The sequence below is a fragment of the Mauremys mutica genome, chromosome 1 (genome assembly GCF_020497125.1).
Source record: "Mauremys mutica isolate MM-2020 ecotype Southern chromosome 1, ASM2049712v1, whole genome shotgun sequence".
In the NCBI taxonomy this organism is placed as follows: domain Eukaryota; kingdom Metazoa; phylum Chordata; order Testudines; family Geoemydidae; genus Mauremys; species Mauremys mutica.
Window position 1 is genome coordinate 91,696,746 of NC_059072.1, and position 17,085 is coordinate 91,713,830.

The 17,085-nt window shown below is 48.2% G+C and overlaps 1 protein-coding gene across 1 annotated transcript in view; it reads right to left on the reverse strand.

The window, feature by feature from the left end:
- Positions 1 to 17,085, reverse strand: part of SREBF2 (sterol regulatory element binding transcription factor 2) — a 35,876-nt gene that overhangs the window by 6,828 nt on the left and 11,963 nt on the right. The window contains exons 4-16 of the mRNA XM_044983831.1: positions 16,321 to 16,461; positions 14,850 to 15,071; positions 13,354 to 13,468; positions 12,972 to 13,153; positions 11,948 to 12,140; positions 10,886 to 11,067; positions 9,464 to 9,737; positions 7,657 to 7,826; positions 5,971 to 6,139; positions 5,205 to 5,325; positions 2,711 to 2,820; positions 1,642 to 1,774; positions 422 to 590 (exon numbers count right to left, since the gene is read on the reverse strand). Of these exons, the coding sequence (XP_044839766.1) occupies positions 422 to 590; positions 1,642 to 1,774; positions 2,711 to 2,820; positions 5,205 to 5,325; positions 5,971 to 6,139; positions 7,657 to 7,826; positions 9,464 to 9,737; positions 10,886 to 11,067; positions 11,948 to 12,140; positions 12,972 to 13,153; positions 13,354 to 13,468; positions 14,850 to 15,071; positions 16,321 to 16,461 (2,181 nt within the window). The remainder of the gene's footprint in view (positions 1 to 421; positions 591 to 1,641; positions 1,775 to 2,710; positions 2,821 to 5,204; positions 5,326 to 5,970; positions 6,140 to 7,656; positions 7,827 to 9,463; positions 9,738 to 10,885; positions 11,068 to 11,947; positions 12,141 to 12,971; positions 13,154 to 13,353; positions 13,469 to 14,849; positions 15,072 to 16,320; positions 16,462 to 17,085) is intronic.

A 17,085-nucleotide genomic window follows, 5' to 3' on the forward strand; every position in this document is an offset into this window, starting at 1 on the left:
GCTTTGCGGTGCTCTGAAAAGTAAAGATATGAGAGATGCACTGATGCAGAGTGACTAAGGGAACAAGGAAAGGGTGGCAACAGGCAAGATGACACAGCCAAGCACTGAGCTGCGACCATGTGCCCCCAGCATGGCATTACAACAGAGAGTCACCTCCACACCAAGCAAGAGGGGCGGGAAGGCTGGATGAGGAGCCCATTTCTCCCTCTTCTCCAGTCATAAGCATGGGATACTGGGGGGAGGGAAATCCTCTCCAGCCTGGAGCAGAGCAGAAGTGGGGGGGGGGGGGAAGGAGTGACATGCCTTGAACTCCTCCACAAGGGGAGACCAGAGCGACATTCCGGCCTTAGTGAAAACTACATGGTAGTTCCTTGCAAGAATCAGGAAGCACAAGCTAGCAGAGGGCACCCTGGACCCTTACATTGTTGAGGCCAGTGTTAGAGACACCACTTCTCATGTTAAGGCTGTTCCACAGGTGGCTGCTGGCCCTCTCGCAGTGACCAAAGGAGTTCTGCTGCCCATCTGCCTTCCCCGACAGGGAGGCCTGCATGGCTTTGCATACATGGAAGATCGCTTTCACCAGGGCGTTCCTGAAAGACAGAGACAGGGCAACGCTTTCAAACATTGCTTTGTCCAGGCCTCTCCAGCAGCTGCTCTAAAGCAACTTCCAGTTCTAACCAAACAAGACTTGAGCCTTCAAGGACCTATACTGAACCAACCTTAAGTCCTAAGGGAAATGAATTCAGTGGTCTCAGCCTTCTCCCCATCCCAATTGGTTCAGATCACAAAAGACACCACATAATCTGGCATAAGAGCACTGCCAACCCGGAGAAGCTGCAGACTGGTATAGACACACGTGCAGCACTGGCAGATCCAAGGGCATGGGAGGAACCAATAACAAAGCCTGTGTCTGTACACGTGCTAGTAGGGCTTGTCTACACTTAAAGCAGTGCAGCTGGGCTGCCATAGCACTTAGCGAAAACACTATCTACACTGACAGGAGAGCTTCTCCCATCAGCCTAGGTAATCCACCTCCCCAAGACGTGGTAGCAATGTCCACAGGAGAAGCTCTCCATAGCACTGTCTACACCTGAGCAACGTAGTTATACCAACATACGTTTGTAGTGTAGACCAAGTCTGAGTTTCTGTCTACAGGAGCCCACATGCAGCTGGACGAAGGGGCTTTCAGTGATGGGCACTGATGTTGCTTTCAGTGTTACTAGGAAAGGTTTACATGCTTTCCCCTCACACAGCTTAGGGTACTCAGAGAGAAAGGACCCAGATGAGGATAACCTTCCCCCACAATTTTTTGTTTAGATAGCCCGTACAGGGCTGTTACATTCCCACGGGACTTTCCCCAACCCACTGCCCAGAGATCTGCAACACAGGCGCTGATCAACATGACAATGAACACTCCTACGCATTGGACATTTCCACATCATGCCATCGCATCAGCAAGTACTGAAGCAATCTTCCAGCGTGACACTGCAACTACCTTCGGATGCAGCACCAATAGGGTTAGCCCACAGGACAAGTGCCAACACGTGCCCACCCCACAGAACATCTGCTTTCAAATGGGCCATTGATATAGTCATTTCTGGAAAGATACGGTGTTTTGAAAAAGGTAAAAGGCCCACGCACTCTGACATCTCCAGGGATTTGGGCATCCGCTCCACTTCTGTGAAACGTGACTTCACGCCTGCATCGTCGCCTCTGAGCCAACTGATTGCCATGCCGATTGCCGCTGACCACCATCTGCACACCAAATCAGGGCCTATGGAAACAGTAAGACGACACTGCAGCCAGGGAAAGCATAAAAACCTGTGCCAAGATCAGATAAGTAGAAGGATAATGCCTGATATTTCTAGTGCTTTCCACTTTGATGAATCCAGAAGAGCTTTAGGGAATGTATGGACAGACGTTATTTCACCCAGCACTGAAATGCAGCTGTCTCTAGGGTGAAATGCTGCAACTTCTTGACAGCACACGACAATGCTACACAACAGGCTAGGACAAGGTGTGCAGAACAGTGTACTCACTCAAAACTGCAAGGGGAATTTTAGGCCTTCAGAACGTAGTTGGCCTAGCCAGACTCTCTCCCTTGCTCTAGTGAAGAGGGGCATGGGATCTTCAGACGACAAGCTGTCAAGATCTCAGTTTTCCTCTCTCATCCAAAGAGCAGCTGCTCCAGCAGCACACAGAATGCTCGCGCGCTGCGTCCCGCTGACTGAGTGGAGTTTACTGAATCATCTCACTTTGCCTTGAAGGTCTTTCCAGCTTCAGTGACTGCATCACTAGCCAATCCTATTCCTGGGGGGCACGAGGCCTGCCCACTGCACTTCTGTCTGTATGCTGCACCCCTTTGCCCTGCGCCCGTTTGCTCGTTGACAGCTGGAAGCTCTCGAGTGCAGGAGTGGTCCTTCCGAGGGCTTGGAAAGTGCCTAACACATTTTGGGCACTGCAGCAACATACACAGCCACCACAATCCACTCCGTCCACCTGAAGTTACCAGTGGAGTTTCTATTCCATGGAGCTGAACTGCCGTAGCTGATGTGCTGCTGAATAGCTCTGTCCCAGCCCACAAGGGGCTACACATCAGCAGAGGCTGATTCCCCTGTAGTTAGTAAACCCCAAAGATGAAGGGTGCCGCAGAAGCTGGGCTACCATTAAGACTCCCAGAGATGGAGCGGCTTTGAACCATGACACTCACCCAGGGCTGACTTCAGCACGGAACTGCTATTGAAAGGTGGAGTCCCGCTTCCCATCGAGTCCACAAAGGAGTTGACTAATTTCAGGTACTCCAAAGCACTGGAGAATTCGCTGCAAGCACAAGCGAGACAACAACATTCACTAGGCAGCAAGACACGAGATGCCACATTTGCAGCGTGTGACAATATAAACTGGATGAGCCGCATTTATAAGCTCCACTGACCCACTAGGTTAGTGAGTTAGGGGGCAGATACAAGAGTTCGAGCTCTGAGTAGTGCTGCTTTGCTACGAGCAACCTTCCCCCAGCCTGGAAGAATATGACTGCGTCAAGAGGAAGCCCTGCTGGGTATGTCTACACTGCAGCTGGGCGTGTGCCTCCCTGCACCGGTAAACAGACTCATGCTAGCTCGGGCAGTGTGGACATCGCAGCTCCGGCGGAGACTGAGACTAGCCACTCGAGCTCAGACCCAGGGCTTGGATTCAGGTGGCTAACCTGAGCGTTCACATCCGCCACACTTCTCTCTTTAGTGCACTGGCTCGAGTGAAGCTAGCCAGCTGCAGTGTAGACAGACCCACCCAGGTTGTGCTGGGCAGAGGAAGAGAGGCCAGGTTTAGGATTCACCCAGAGCAGTGAATTAACCTCTGGTGTAACTGCAGAGATGTTTGCACTCAGGGTCTGTCTGGACTTCAAGCTGGGGGGAGGGGAGCGTTAAATGTCCAGCTCAAGGAGACATAGCCATGCCAGCTCTGATCAAGCAAGCACACGGCATGCAAGGGGTTTCCTACCCTGAGTATGATCCTGACTGAGACCCGGGTGGCTAGCCCCTCCCGCCGCTGCAGCTCCCATTTGGTTTCAGTACGCTAGCTCAACCAGAGCCGGTTCAGGTAGCTCTCCTCAAACTGGGAATTACTCCTTCCGGCTTCAGTGTAGGCAGCTCCTCAGTCTCCAGGGGGCAGTGTTAGCTAGTGCTTCACTGTCAGTGTAATCATGGCCAGGAGTACACTCAGTGCTAGCCCCCAGGTCACAACAAACATGCTCTACCTGCTCTGTTAGCAGGGTGACCAGATAGCAAGGGTGAATAAATGGGACAGGGGGTGGGGCGTAAGAGGCACCTATATAAGAAAAAGCCCCAAATATTGGGACTATCCCTATAAAATCGGGATATCTGGTTACCTATCTGTAAGCCAGTTGATAGGTGGAAAAACACAAACCCTAAAACAGGCTATTTATTATGGGAAGGACTAGTTGGAACGAACAGAGGAGAACTACTGTGTGTAACCAGTGACATTTTCAGGAAAGGCAACATTTGCTCTAACATTTTAATTAGCACTTTAAATTTTATAGGTGCTGTCTGGAAGCTGCCAGCCTTCTCTCCAGTATCTGACACCTGCTGACATTAGGTGAGACAGTATTACGAGTCCTTTATAGGCTCCTTTCCATGCGTGGCTTCCAAGACAATCTGAACTACATTTCAGCAAGTCACAAAAGCTATCAAATGTTCTCAACCTTGGCCAAAGACAACAGCACATGTTGTACTTATCCAGTTCCTCTGCGTCTGTCACAGAGGATGTGGGGATCCTGTCCATGGAAAATGTATTACTATTAAAAGAGACCCCTGCCAGTTAGAGACATAGGGCTACCTTCCCACAGCAGTCCACGCATGGTGTACAACACCTTGCAACCTTTATGCTTCATTAGCAACAGCAGTAGCTTGTCAGACATCGATTTCAATGAGCTGGATCAAGTTTGTTTGTCACCCACTGGGACTATACCAGTACTTAGATGTACAAACAAAAATGTAACTACACCTGCACTATAATAAAAACTATACTATTTCCTAACTGATCGGGGAGGGGAGAAGTGTGGTGTCCTCTTGGACCAAAGCCCTCTTTTGGGGGGGCAGATCACTACAGAACTTCACAGATTTGAGAGAGACAATTAGGACTGGTCTAGGACAAGGCATGACCATAGTTCAGTGCTAAACCAGACAGCTCAGAGAATAAAAAGCAAGTCTTTGCTTTCCCTCCATTTCCCTCAGATATGGTGACAGAGACCAATGACAAAGCCTGCAGCCAAAGCCTGCTCTGCCACTCACACATCTATATATTTTGGTTTGGTTTACACTGCTGGTAAATGCAACCTAACGTTTTTTATTTCGCTATCAAAATACCACAAACAAATGTTAGGCATGGAGCTGCTGTATGTGGCCAGGTCCCTCTCCAAGTGTCTGAGCCCAAAACTGTTATAGCTAAGATTTCTCCTTCAAATTCAAGTGGCAGAGGAGGGGGAGGGGGTGGTTGGCAGGTCCGGAGTTCAATCCCTGCTGCTGATCAGTGGCTCCTATTAGTTACATTAGGGTGGTAAGTTTGATTGAAAAGATGTAAGTTAGTTATTGTCCTCAGGGCTCCTAGTAAATTATGAATGCAGCCCTTGATGCCTCAGAGTATTGGGTCCCCGTCATCTAGACAGTAATAACCTAAGCACTGAAACTTACCAGGGCTCCTCCTCCTCCTGTCCCGTGGCCCCTTTCCTGGCCTGAGGCTTCATGAGGGAATCCACAGCTCTCTCCAACAGATTCTCACAGAAGGCCTGGTGAACCTGGGCAATGGGATCAGCTGGAAAGAAGAGAACAAGAGTCTTGCTCTTCTCTTATTCACAAACCCAAGCATCTCCAGACACAACAAGACCAGCTGGAGGAGGGATGCAGACTCCATGACAGAAACAGTAGGAGCCAGCAAGAGGGATGTTTGTGAGGGACCGGTGCAGGGACCTAAAAGATCCCAAAAATTCCAACTTTTGACATATTCAAAGTGACTCTCCACACCGCTGCTGGTTTCTTCATTATTAGTGATCTAGCTCTGCACAGCTAGCCCACAGATCCCAATCAGAAGCCACTTCACCTATGCAAAAGAATAGGTATGATACTGTTCCAAAGAGAAAGGACCATGGTTTTACCCCTCTTAGTCACTCAGCCCCACACCTGAGGGAATGCGGCTCTGTTATGTGATTGGAGAACAAAGACGGGACTAGGTGAAGAAACACAGCACACGATAGGAAACGAAGGGATTAAACTTGCCCTCTCAGCTGCTAGCAATGGAGGAAGTCAAGTGATCTTGACTTGTGGGGTGTGCAGGAATTGGAGACTCTTCTGGGATCAGGTACTGTAAGCTGTCCCAGATATTAGAGGGCAGAAAAGAATCCCTGTGCAGGGTGTTGGACAGTCATGCATTCAAGGGTGTCAGACACACAGTGGCTCTTACCTGGGTTCCTTGGGGCACAGTACAGACTCTCCTTTGTAGCAGATTTCACTGTCCAGCTCCGTTCCACAAAAAACCTTTGTCCCAGCGGGTGACACAGCCAGCGCAGGGAGTCGGGAATGGCACTCCGCTCTGAGCTACACAGGCTCTGGGCCTTATTTAAAAAATAACCCTGGGGAGAAAGGAGAAGGGTGCCAAGAAGAGGGAGAGAGACATGCAAACATCATGCATATGGCTCAGTGACTGCAAGGGCCAGGTTCATTACAGACCAGCTCATAAGGTAATTCCAATTCAGTGGAATTGTTGGGCACCACTGTAAAAATCAGGGGCCAGACATACCAGGGGGAAAACAGAGGGGTCTAAACCCCAATGAACAAGCAATTGAATCAGCTGATTGTATACAGTATTACTGTACTATAAGAGCATAGAGTAACATCTTTTATGAAAGCAGGTCACACTGGTGATTAATATTGCACAATGTGTAATATTAACACTGTATGAGGAATTATGGATACTCGCGGATATTATGCTTTACAGTCTGTGTGTGACCAAACAAAGGGAGAAACCAGTTTTCTCCCAGACAGGAGGAAAGGCAGCTACCTGTCTCCAGTGTAATTTAAGCAGTGTGGAATCAAAACAATGGAAGCCCCATTGACATACAAATCAGCAGGGGGATGGGAAGTGCACAGGAAGGGAAAAACAGCAGGAAACCTTAGCGGCTTTTGATAACAGAGACAATGGGGGACGGGAGGGGGCAAAAACGCATTTGAGTTATCCATCCCTTGGGCTTCAAGGGCGTCAGAGCTCTTGAAAACACAGAACATTGGATCCTTCATGCAAAGGGGTTGAAGTCTTTGGGAACCGAGTTTAGGTAAGGATTGTAACTTGCTGAAGTTAAATTTTAGTCTTAGAAGCGTATTTTACTTTTGTTTGCTTGTAACCCTCTCTCTTTGTGCCATATATTTGGTAACACTTAAACTTGTGTCCTTTCAGTAAACAAACTTCGATTTACTTTTACTATAACCCTTTCCAGTGCACTGATTGAAATAAGAGTGTTTGTCAAACCCCAGTTAAATTAATGAGCTGCAGTGTATTGTCTTGCTAAAGGAGCAACGAACTGAAGCTTTGAGAGTGTTCAGTAAAGGGGGAGACGTCTCTGGGGAAACTCAGGAGTTGGGGTTCACTGTTATCTGCAAGGCAAGCTTTGGACTGGCGGAGTCCCGAAGAGTTTGCTGGCAAGGCAGACAAGCTGGTGCATCAGGGAGCTGTCACACAGCTTAGCTATAGCAAAGCTCTCACTTGCTGAGGCTGAGAGGAGGAACATAGTAACTCTCAGTTCTGGGAACCCCAGCAGTATGTCACAGGGAGACGGTTTTGGGGAAATTCAGGACTGAAAGGGTGTTGGGGTCACTCTGAAAAAAGCAACCGGGTGGTAAAAGACAGGGTGTGTGACCTGCATGCTTGTAGGCTGGCTGTTGTGTCAGGCTGTGAGCCATGGCAGCATAGCACTGAAGGCACCCAGAGCCGCAGGGCAGGTGGTGACAACCCCTCACTGGTCTGGGTTGAACCCCGAAGTGTCACAACCACCAAGACCTAACTATGCGCCCTTTGGCTAAACAGTGACTGACTGGAGATACGCAGGCTTCCCTGCTCAGAGCTCTGCTGGGAGGCACTGGGGGACGCACTCACCGCCAGGAAGCCCAGCTTGCCTCCGCAGCGGGTTTTCAGGCCGACAGCAGCAGTCAGGTGGATCTCTGCCATCATGCTGGGTGGGATCTTCTCCTCTGCGCATTCAGCCAGATTCACAGCGCACAGGGCCATGTGCAAACCTGAGTAGGCTGAGCTGGATGGAAGTTTACCTGTGCCAGGGAGAGAGAAGAATTCACCTCTCCTATACAGTCACCATGCAAAACAGATCCTAGTACAACTAATACAATTACCGTGCGTCCCACAGCCTGCATCCCACACAGGCTGGACCATTTTGGCAGAAAAAGTTTATCGTATCATAGGCATCATGACCCAGTGCTCTGTGTACAGAGCAGCTGCACCGGAACTTCTCTCCCTGGACTCTGTGAGCTGCAGCCACAGCTCTGTGCTTTCCCTGCTTCCCCACCCCAGCTCTCCAAGAGCCAAACAACCATGGAAGGAATGAGACGGAGTCTTGTGCTGCTGCACGCATCCTCACTGGAATAGCCAGCTTCCTTTGGGGGCCCAGAACTGCACAGGTATTTGAATAGCATGATCAAGAAGGCTGGACAATTGCTCAGGGTGGTCCAAGCTGGCTTAACTAGCATTAATGGGATAAAATTGGCAAAGGGCAGCTTAGGCTACACATCAGGATGTGTCAGTGGTTTGTTAGACTGAATCATACTACCAAAAGGAAGTGGTGAAAGCTCCACTCATCACGTAACAATCCCCAAAAGCTCGTCAGTGTGTGTGTGTACATACATGTAAGCAGAGCTTCAGAGGTATACCACACCACACTTCAGAGGTGTACACAAGCCTGAGTGTGTTGGTGGTGGTCTCTGCTAATCTACTCCTCCCTCCGTCTCTGATTTTAGGGTCTTCTTCCAGCGATTAGCTCGGCACCTGATTCCACTTCCCCTGCTTAAGTGACATGAGTGAATTTGACCCTCAGGAACCCCACTAACAGCAGTGAACACTGATGAGATTCCGGTCCGTTCTCAATCTGCTGCTGCATGGGAAAGCTCCGAGAGCAAAGACTCCCAAGCTGTCTTTCTGCAGACGGCACGGCATCGGTCCCTGCTGTTCACAACCGGAAGGGCTAGAAACAATGTTTATCATTTCAGTGAAAGCTTAGATTCTATAGCAGTTATTGGCAGCCACCTGGGAAAGCCTCTTTTTCAAGCCAAATGCACATGGATCACTTACCACTGAAACCTGCCAGGTGGACTGCATCAGCTGTGTAACAGTATACAGCACTGCCACCCAGCAGTTCAGGGGAGGAGAGTCAGAGAAACCCCAGGTTTTACATACACACATACAAGAATTTTAGGGTGGCATAACCAATCTGGAATTTGCCCAGGGCACCTACTAACAGCTTACTCTTGCAAAATGTGCCACGGGGAATTCTGGAACCCATCCACGGTACAATTATAACTGAGTAAGGCAATCAGGTTACTATGTGGTTAACCCCCAACTCAGCTCGACACACTTCCATTTTGTGGTGTGGACAGGACCTTATAACAGTGTTCAATCATGCCAACTAAAACCCTGGAGGTGCCTTACAGATCACAGCACCCCAGAGGTGATACTATTGCCCCAGGAGAGGTGACGCTTACTGAGACGTTCTTCTGAATGGTGTTGTTCCTTTGTGACATTTCAAGTCAGTCTGTGTGTAACTTGCCCCTTGAGCTAGTAGCAGATTTGGGGACATCAGGACAAGGAGCCCTGCCAAGGACCCAATGAAAAGGGCAGCTACAAGCATCCTCATTCTATCAGGGGAAGACTGTTCTGTTGCAACCTCTGCCCTTACCTGTGATGTGGAGCTGATGGAGCTTGTGATATGCCAGAGCTGCATCCCGAGCACTGGTCTTGGCCTCGTCCTCAAAACCAGCAGCAGCCTCTCTTGCTCGCTGTCGCTGTGAAGTCCTCTTCAGTAGCCAGCGAACCAGCCCCAGCTTCTGCAGACTGTAGCGGATCACGTTCCAGGACAAGCTGCAGGCCAAGTCCAAGCGGGACGCAGGCAGCGCTCGGCCCAGAACTGACAGGCAGATCTGCAGATTTGATGCAGCAGCCGCAAAATCCCCCTGCAAATGCAATGGTGAATGGTTAAACAAAGACCATTTAAGCTGCTGAACGGGGCTGCATTGACAGCCCTTGAGACCACAGGGCTCTATTTACCCTCAGAACACGTACAGTCTGAGCAGAGGCAGTGCAAGCTACTTCCATGCACCTCCACACCCATTTACACCCTATTCCCCTCCCAAGCCCTGGAGCCCCACCTCCAGGAACCAGGAGAGTTAAGTCTCCATGGTCCATGCAATCTGACACCTCTCAGCCGAGTGCCAGTGTAGTGACTTGTATACACTACTAAGTTTTGTCGGCAAAAGTTATGCCGCTTTAATTAAAATCAGTGTTGCATGTCCACACTAGCTCCTATGTCGGCAGAGTGCATCCACACTAGCAACTCTTGCATAGTCACAGAGAGAAGTGCACTATGGGTAGCTATCCCATTGTGCAACTGGCCACAGGGTGCTTTGGGAAGGGTTTGCAATGCATCATGGGGCAGATACAGCATTACATGATGCAGGTTTCTCAATCCCATTATTCCAGGGAGATCCTAGTAGATTGTCAGCCTCTTTTTCAACTGGTGTGTGTGGTGGGAGGGAGAGGAGAGTGGTGTGTCTGGGGCAGGGGAGACAGCAGGTTGACCGACCTATCCTGAGGAAGGGAGAGGGGAATACCCCTCCCCCACGTCAGCCCCCAGCTCTGCTCGGCACAGCACTCTCCCCCAAAGCAGCCCGCTCAGCCTGCCTGCTTATGATTCTGTGATTCCCTCCGAGCTCTCCCACAGCCTCCTCAGCCCAGGAGCGGCATCCTGAGCAGCTGCCTGTGCTGAGGAATGTCCTTGCTGCCTAGGACTGAGCGGGAATGAAGACTGAACTCCCCTCCCCCAGGCTGCCCTGCAAGGCAAGAGTGAGGCACTATGCAGGGGCTGTAGATGGGAGGCTTACAGCGCTGCTGTCTGTGCCGTACATGTTTAGCTGTTTGATGTCTCGTGCAGACTGGTGTCCTTTATCTGGCACCAATTCTCTCCATGTTTTCCACTTCAAACTGCACAGGAAGGTTAACCCTAGAAATGCTGGCATTCTCCCAAGTGCCAGCCATCGGGACCGCCAAAGAAGTCACTGGGGGAAGGGCAGGATTTGCTCTGCATAGTGAGGGGTTGCTTTACCCTTGCCAAATCCAGGTCAGCCTGCTTGCGATGCCGCCAGAACATTACAGACGAGCGGGAGTGCAGCCGGGTCACTGGCTCCCCGTGCACAAGGAGCTTTATACACACACTCAGGACAATTACACCATTCACCAGCCACAGCAGCAAAGTGGGCATCATCCAGCCAAACCAGCCGCCAGCACCTGGCAGAAAGAGAAATACAGAGAAGTCAGCCTGGATAGCACAAGCTTAGCGGGCAACATGTCACTGTGACCCCATTTAACATGTCCTGAATCTGGGAAAGATTTGATTTTCTTCAACTGACTGTAGTTATTTATTTCTTGACATCTGAACACTGACGTAGAAGCTTGCAACGTTAAAATAATCTCATTTCACAAAATTAATTTTAAAAAGCTAAACTTCCCCTTGAGGGGAGGTCAGCGCAAGTGGCTCTAGTGAAAAACTGGGCATCCCAGGATGCTTGATGCCTGAAAGGGACACAGTAAGATATTAATTAAATGCACAAAGGTAAGCTAGTGCAGCATGAAGGCTGCACAGTTACAAGTCAGGAAACTGCAGAGGTCACTATAGGCTTCCTGGTCCTTGTTAAAAGTGTAATTTAACCACATCTGTGTAGGCTGTTAAACACACACCATAAACCACACAGTCTGGGAAGCATGGCCAAGTTAACATTGTGGCAGGAGCCATGATTTCTGCACTGATTTTCACAAATGACTTGATTTGTAAATTATGAAAAATGACCAGAGAAATAGCTCTTTGAACTTCATTAGAAAGTTCACCCTTATGGAAATAGAAAAAAGTGACCTAGTTCAAAACTCCACAGCATCTGTCCAACCAGGGTAGCTTGTGGTGATGGGTTACGGATAGGTACCTTCTGGTAGCCCACTGGATTTGATTTTACCACCCCTAGTTTTCCTCTTGTAAGTACTAATCATGCCTAAGCACTCACTAGTCCATTCAGGTCTCTGACCTCCCCTTTGCCAGGGTTCTAGCTCACTACTACAACACTTTGTAAACAAAGGAGGCTGGATGCACTCTGTAAGTCTGTTTTTAAATGGTTACCTGACTCGATGGCCAGTACATTCCTTCCAGAGCCATGGTGTACAGGGCTGTCTGATTCGGGCATCCCTCGGCCCTCCAGGAGGGATGTCAGAGGGTTGAAGGAGAGGCAGAGGAATGTGAGAGCACAGAGAAGTATTCGAGAGCGATCCACCATGCCAAGGGCCACAGGGGGAGAGTCGGGTTCGTCTTTAACCTTCACAAAGGGCAGGGATGGAGAGGAAGAGCAGGAAGAGACAACTTTAAACACACTGTGAAACAGCAAGGGGGTGTGTGCATACGTGCGCGCGCACATACACATGACGGGAAGAGCATGAGTTTCAACATATTTGACTAATGCCACCAAGAACTCTGGGGCAGCCTTTCCTGGCTCAGTAAGAGGGGCCTGGAGCAGCAAAGTGACTAACCTTCACTCTGGCCCCCATCATTTCAGTTTCTTGGATTCCTTATTTTAGGCCAGCACTAAGCTTCCATCAAAGCCACATGTAGCCACCTTGCCCACCTTGATTATGATGCCTACAAAATCCTTTTATCTGATAATAACTAGGCAGGTGGTGAGTTAATATTGCAACTACTCATGGGCTTATTGCCTGTAGAAATTAGGCACACAGCTAGTGTGTGTAAATACATGCTATTACTATTAACCCATCCTCCCTTCCTTCATCTCCTATTTCATCCATGTCATGTGTCTTGTCTTCAAGACTAAAAACTCTTTGAGGCAGGGTCTTTTACGACATATATATCTGTACAGAGCTTAGCATGATGCAGCCTGGCTTGGTTGGAGTCTGTATGTGCCATTGCAATACAAACAAACAAGAGCAAACATTTGGCTCTCCCCCTGAAGTAGAGCCCTTTTAGGTGAGAGTCATGTCTCCGTTCCCTGCAGCCCTACCCTTCAGAGCTCTGTCAGCATTGCTCCTGAATGACAAGCAGCTGGCACTGTTGAGACTCACAAGGATCTAAAGTCCTGGCCATGATGTACTCCTGGAGAGGCTAGCCACTTTGCTCTCCTTTTAACTACAATTACCTTTGCATCATCCAGGAGCGGGCTTCCCGGCTCAGAGTCAATGGAATAGGGGGAGAAGCCCTCCTGTGACCCCGAGTCAGAGGCCGGGGGAGACATCAAGAGAACGTTTTGGTTGAAGTCATCCATCTTCAGGTCCACATCGTTGTCCACGAGACTGCTCAGATCAATGCCCTTCAGCAGCTCTGCAAAGATCAGAGATTCCATTAACTACACACCTCTCAACCATGCCCTGTGCCCTGCCCACTCTGCTCAGCTGGCCACAGAGATATGGGCCAACACTGGTATGATTTCACATGCAATCTTTCACCACTGGCACAAATGGGTAGGAGGAAGCACATGCTCCTGCTTCCTGACCCACTCCTGCCTGGCGCTGATAACTTACTGTTTTTCTGGTTAGCCAGCTTCAGAACCATGTTCTCCTGTCTCAGCTTATGATTGACCTGCTGTAGGTATTTAATGTAATCAATGGCCTTCCTCAGTACTCCAGATTTGTGCATCTGCATGGAAGCAACACGTATGGAAAGCAGTTTATAAGAGCAATCACATAACCAGAGGCCCATCCACCCTAAGCAGTGCCACCCTCTTCACCATGTAATATACAGAGAGGGTGGAAAAATGACCATCCAGTATCACCAACACAGCCACTGAAAGTGTCAGCGCTGAGGTCAGGAAAGATTACACCTTGAAAAGTGCAGAGTGACTTGCTAACTAGAGGGGGAGTTACTGTGCCTAGGAACCACAGGGGTGAATTAATATTTATTGGAAACAAACATTAAAAACAGTTTAAGAACCCCAATCGGAGTAACAGAATTCAGGTCTAGCCTACCAGAAAAGATACAAGTGCATAGATAGTAAGTAAAAGGGGCTCTTTTCAGGAGGAAAAAGCTTTTATGGGTTAACACAATGACCATTTCTCACTCTTCCATTGGCTCACTAGGAGATCCTGAGCCAGTCCCATAACTTTTGTGCCTCAGGCCTCCTACCTTCATCAGTAGAGTGAAAACATTTGCCTCCTAGGGGATGCTGCTAGGTTTAGCTTGTAAAGCACATGGAGCCACTCAGACACAAAGAGCTATGGAAGCACTGTTTTGTGCCTGGTTCTTCAAAACTCAAGTTTCCCATTTCCCCAGGCCTCACTAACACCAGAAGCAATGTTAAGAATTGCAGCTCCCTGATCTGCAACAGTGATGTCAGCAAATAGCACGAATGAAAGGGCACAACCCTGAACTCAGGTCTTGTTACGGTGGCAAAGCCTTTCACAGCACACCTTTAGCATTTGAACCAATATTAGTTCTCACAAACCAAAGCAACCAAGAAATCAAATTGCCCAGTTCCGTGTAAAAAATAGTTTTATATTTCTACAACTTTCATTCCAAAGCTCTTTTGAGACAGTTTATAGGATTCATTTACCCATCATGGAAATGCAGCCACTTCCAGGCAGCTACTTAACAGCACAGTACAGTTAAGAAAGGAAGCAAAGAATACCCTATTGAAACTACTGGGGAACGGTGTAACACTGTAGTTAACTAGGTTGGAATTTGACCAGAGAGTTCTTTAACACAACTCTTACAAAAGGCCCAGAGGATCTTTAACCACCAAGGCAGGTTAGGTCATGTGTTTTGTTACCTCAGTCTCCAGCAACAGTGCCCCTAGCATCACCGTGGAACACTGAGCCAGCAGTATTCTTATTCATGTGTTTTCCTTGGCAGTCTACCATCCCAATTAAATAATTATTAAAAACAACTACCACTAATAGCTTGCACCAGCTAAGGTCTCACCAACAAAGCAGTTAGGCAGGATTCTTCTTATCTAACATATCTGGAGGTGAGAGGGCTGCAGACCACACAAGCTTAATGACAGCAGCTTTCATCTCTTTACCTTAGCATCTGTTCCCATGACCAGGTCCTTCAGCTCAATGATCTTGTCATTTATAGATGACCGATATCGCTTCTCAATGATGTTATGGGTCGTCCTCCTCTCTCCTTCTTTGGGCGGTTCCAGCTGCTTGACCCCACCAGGCACCTGTTTGATGGGCATCTTTTCCTGTCCCATCATCATGGGCATCGTGGTCAAAATGGTCCCATTGCTGCCAACCAAGGTCTAAAAAGGCAGAGAACACACAGCATTACTAGTAACAGCCAAGTTACATGAGATGTGTGCCACATGAGAAAAAGGAGTCTGAAAAATGAAGTGTGGAATCAGGAAATAAAAGGGTTACAGAGACCAAGGAAATACACCCCCTCACCTCAATACACACCCCAAGTCGAGGATAAGACACATTAGTTAGAGCAATGCCATCGGCCATGCCAATATCTGTATGGAGAGAAAGTACTTCATTCTCCAGGATTGCTGACCTAAGACTTTTCATCAGTGTTGAGTCACTTTCATTTGAACATGTGAAAAACAAACCCAGGATCCTGCTGGCTCCCAAAATCCTCTGTACTAACCAATGGATCTCCAAAGCTACCTTTATACAATGAGAAATAAAGCTCTTTGAGAATCCCTTTGTGAGGGAAGTGAAAAAAACGCATAATTCCACCAGCTAACAAGTATGGCCCAAGGCTTCTATTCTACTACCCCTTCAAATCTTTGCGTTGCTTGGCCAGATGGTCTTTGCAAGCTAGGATAGCAACTCCTTTTTTAAAAGGGAGCCAATATTTTGACAATTCTATTTACAGTTTGCTCACAACTACCCAATAAGCCCAGCTACCATGCCAGAACAAGCCAATGGTTAATCTAGGCTTGAAAATTTGTCTCCAACTGTGGATGCTTTGGGAGAAAAAGAAACCCTCTCATCATGAACCAGTCTATGCAATACTAGAACCTTTCCAGGAGATTTTCTTTGAGTCAGTGATCTGTTTATGCCATGAAGCATGTCTGACTGTTCCTGTAATCACTATTACAGTCAAGTGCCACTGAGGATGCTGTTCATATAGACATCTGTTTTTGAAATTTACCATGCCATCTGCCTCAATAATATCTAGTAGTAGCACGTTTCACAGAACATGCATTAAGGTTTCTTTGAGCTATTTTAAGTTTGCTACCTTGTAATTATGAGTGCTCTCCTGTTCCAAAAAGCTTTAAAATAGCAGTGGATTATGAGGCCATGTTCCTCTCTGGCTAATGCAGCAAAAAGGTAAACAGGAGTCTACCCTTGGTCTATGCTCTCTGGTCAGCAGACACTGCCAAAAATGCACAAACTGCATCTGTAGCCTTGGTGGAAGAGAGGCTATTCCTCATCTCAGGCATGACCAGGGCAGCACTCCAACTCCCTCCCATTGTCACTCATGGAGAGCACCAACAAACACTTAACAAAAGAGAGGCAACAATTTAGAGGAAAGGTTCATACCTGCAGTGCTGTTGTCTGAATAGGGGTGGTCAGTGTAGTGAGGGCTGGATTATGAACTGCAGCCATAACTGGATTACCATCTGCCTTCAAAGTTGTCAAGACAAGAGAATCTGTCTTTATGATCTGAGGTTGGACCAGGACCTAGGGATTACAGAACATGGGAACACAGCAGGTGAGCATCAGGAAATATAGCTCTGTCTCCAGTAACCACAAACCTGTCACATAACAGACCTATCCGACTGCATAAAGAGTTGGTATGTAGCAAAAGCCCGAGGTCTGGAAACCCTATTTCCCTCACCCCACACCACCAGGGCTTTCTCCGAACGTCAGAAGTCAACGCAAACTCCACAATGAGACAACCTGTACGCAAGGCTGGAAGATGGGAAAGGAAGGAACAAGATAGACATGACTTGAAAACCAGTTGTTATTTCTATGGGGAAATTAACATGCAAAAATAAAAGGGTGGGTTTAAGTCTCCCCTCTGCAGTGGTTGCACCTATAACTGGCTCCCCTGAGAACATACCCTATTTTACTGGAGTGAGCACTCAGTACTTAACAGGGCTAGACAGCCTCTGGCAGCCATTCAAATGCTGGTTTGAACACAGCATTGCTGGCGGTATTATAAATCACCAAGTCAGGAGGATGCAATGGTGGTGGTGAACAAACAGAAATCTCCAAAACACAAGCCTGACAGTAATGGAGGTCTTTTCCAATATATGTCTGGGTAGTTAAAAGTAATACAGCAACACACAAAATCTCTAGTAA